The 2,101-nt window shown below is 58.3% G+C and overlaps 1 protein-coding gene across 1 annotated transcript; it reads left to right on the forward strand.

Moving 5' to 3' along the window:
- Positions 1 to 1,302: 1,302 nt before the first annotated feature.
- LOC122545373 (proline-rich protein HaeIII subfamily 1-like) lies at positions 1,303 to 1,881 on the forward strand (the record flags this gene model as incomplete). Its single annotated transcript, XM_043684419.1, has 1 exon — positions 1,303 to 1,881. A coding segment is annotated over one exon (579 nt), but the record flags the coding sequence as incomplete, so codon positions are not given.
- Positions 1,882 to 2,101: the final 220 nt, after the last annotated feature.

Below are 2,101 nucleotides of genomic sequence, written 5' to 3' on the forward strand. Positions count from 1 at the left end.
GGGGGGACTGAGAGACACCAGTCAGTGTACAGGGCTCCTTCTCTCCTCAGAGTCGTCCATGAGTTACGAGACCCTCAGAGTGCGTTTTGATCGCCCCTTCGAAAGTGCAGTCCCCGGTCGTAAGGATAAAACTTGCAGGCGCCGGGTGTGGTTTCCTTACTGGGTCAGGGGTACAGGGAGCTGGGCGGTCGGGTAGTGGCTGGTTTGGTGAGGGCGCTTTCGGAACATGGCGCGCGATTCCGAACCCCCTTCTATCGGAAGGAAAGGTCAGGAAAAAGGTTTACGAGCAGCGACGGGCAGAGGTTAGGGGGCTGTTTACCGCAGTGTGTCAGAGGGAGAGGGGGGTGACCCTTATTGAGGTGTGTAAAATCGCGATGGTTGGGGGGGTGGATAGGGGGGTAAATAGACAAGGATACACATACAGGGCCCCAAAAACGTCCCGTCAGATACAGGGCCCAAAACTGTCCCCCAAAACCGTCCCGTCAGATACAGGGCCCCAAAACCGTCCCGTCAGATACAGGGCCCCAAAACCGTCACGTCAGATACAGGGCCCCAAAACTGTCCCGTCAGATACAGGCCCCAAAACCGTCCCGTCAGATACAGGGCCCCAAAACTGTCCCTTCAGATACAGGGCCCTAAAACTGTCCCTTCAGATACAGGGCCCCAAAACTGTCCCTTCAGATGCAGGGCCCTAAAACTGTCCCTTCAGATACAGGGCCCCAAAACTGACCCTTCAGATACAGGGCCCCAAAACTGTCCCGTCAGATACTGGGCCCTATAACTGTCCCTTCAGATACAGGGCCCTAAAACTGTCCCTTCAGATACAGGGCCCTAAAACTGTCCCGTCAGATACAGGGCCCCGATACCAACCCGTCAGATACAGGGCCCCGATACTGTCCGGTCAGATACAGGGCCCCGATACCGTCCCCTCAGATACAGGGCCCCAGTACCGTCCCCTCAGATACAGGGCCCCGATACCGTCCCCTCAGATACAGGGCCCCGATACCGTCCCCTCAGATACAGGGCCCCGATACCGTCCCCTCAGATACAGGGCCCCGATACCGTCCCCTCAGATACAGAGATACAGGGCCCTAAAACTGTCCCTTAGATACAGGGCCCCAAAACTGTCCCGTCAGATACAGGGCCCCAAAACCGTCCCGTCAGATACAGGGCCCCAAAACCGTCCCTTCAGATACAGGGCCCTAAAACTGTCCCTTAGATACAGGGCCCCAAAACTGTCCCGTCAGATACAGGGCCCCAAAACTGTCCCTTCAGATATAGGGCCCTAATACTGTCCCTTAGATACAGGGCCCCAGAACTGTCCCGTCAGATACAGGACCCCAAAACCGTCCCTTCAGATACAGGGCCCTAAAACTGTCCCGTCAGATACTGGGCCCCAAAACTGTCCCGTCAGATACAGGGCCCCAAAACTGTCCCTTCAGATACAGGCCCCAAAACTGTCCCTTCAGATACAGGGCCCCAAAACTGTCCCGTCAGATACAGGGCCCCGATACCGTCCCCTCAGATACAGGGCCCCGATACCGTCCGGTCAGACACAGGGCCCCGATACTGACCCGTCAGATACAGGGCCCCGATACTGACCCGTCAGATACAGGGCCCCGATACCGTCCCCTCAGATACAGGGCCCCGATACCGTCCGGTCAGATACAGGGCCCCGATAGCGTCCTGTCAGATACAGGGCCCCGATACCGTCCGGTCAGACACAGGGCCCCGATACCGTCCTGTCAGATACAGGGCCCCGATACCAACGGGTCAGATACAGGGCCCCGATACCGTCCCCTCAGATACAGGGACCCGATACCGTCCCCTCAGATACAGGGCCCCGATACCGTCCCGTCAGATACAGGGCCCCGATACTGACCCATCAGATACAGGGCCCCGATACCGACCCGTCAGATACAGGGCCCCGATACCGTCCGGTCAGATACAGATCCCCGATACGGTCCCCTCAGATACAGGCCCCGATACCATCCCCTCAGATACAGGGCCCCGATACCGTCCCGTCAGATACAGGGCCCCGATACCGACCCGTCAGATACAGGGCCCCGATACTGTCCCCTCAGATACAGGGCCCCGATAC

The sequence above is a fragment of the Chiloscyllium plagiosum genome, unplaced genomic scaffold (assembly GCF_004010195.1).
Source record: "Chiloscyllium plagiosum isolate BGI_BamShark_2017 unplaced genomic scaffold, ASM401019v2 scaf_61443, whole genome shotgun sequence".
In the NCBI taxonomy this organism is placed as follows: domain Eukaryota; kingdom Metazoa; phylum Chordata; class Chondrichthyes; order Orectolobiformes; family Hemiscylliidae; genus Chiloscyllium; species Chiloscyllium plagiosum.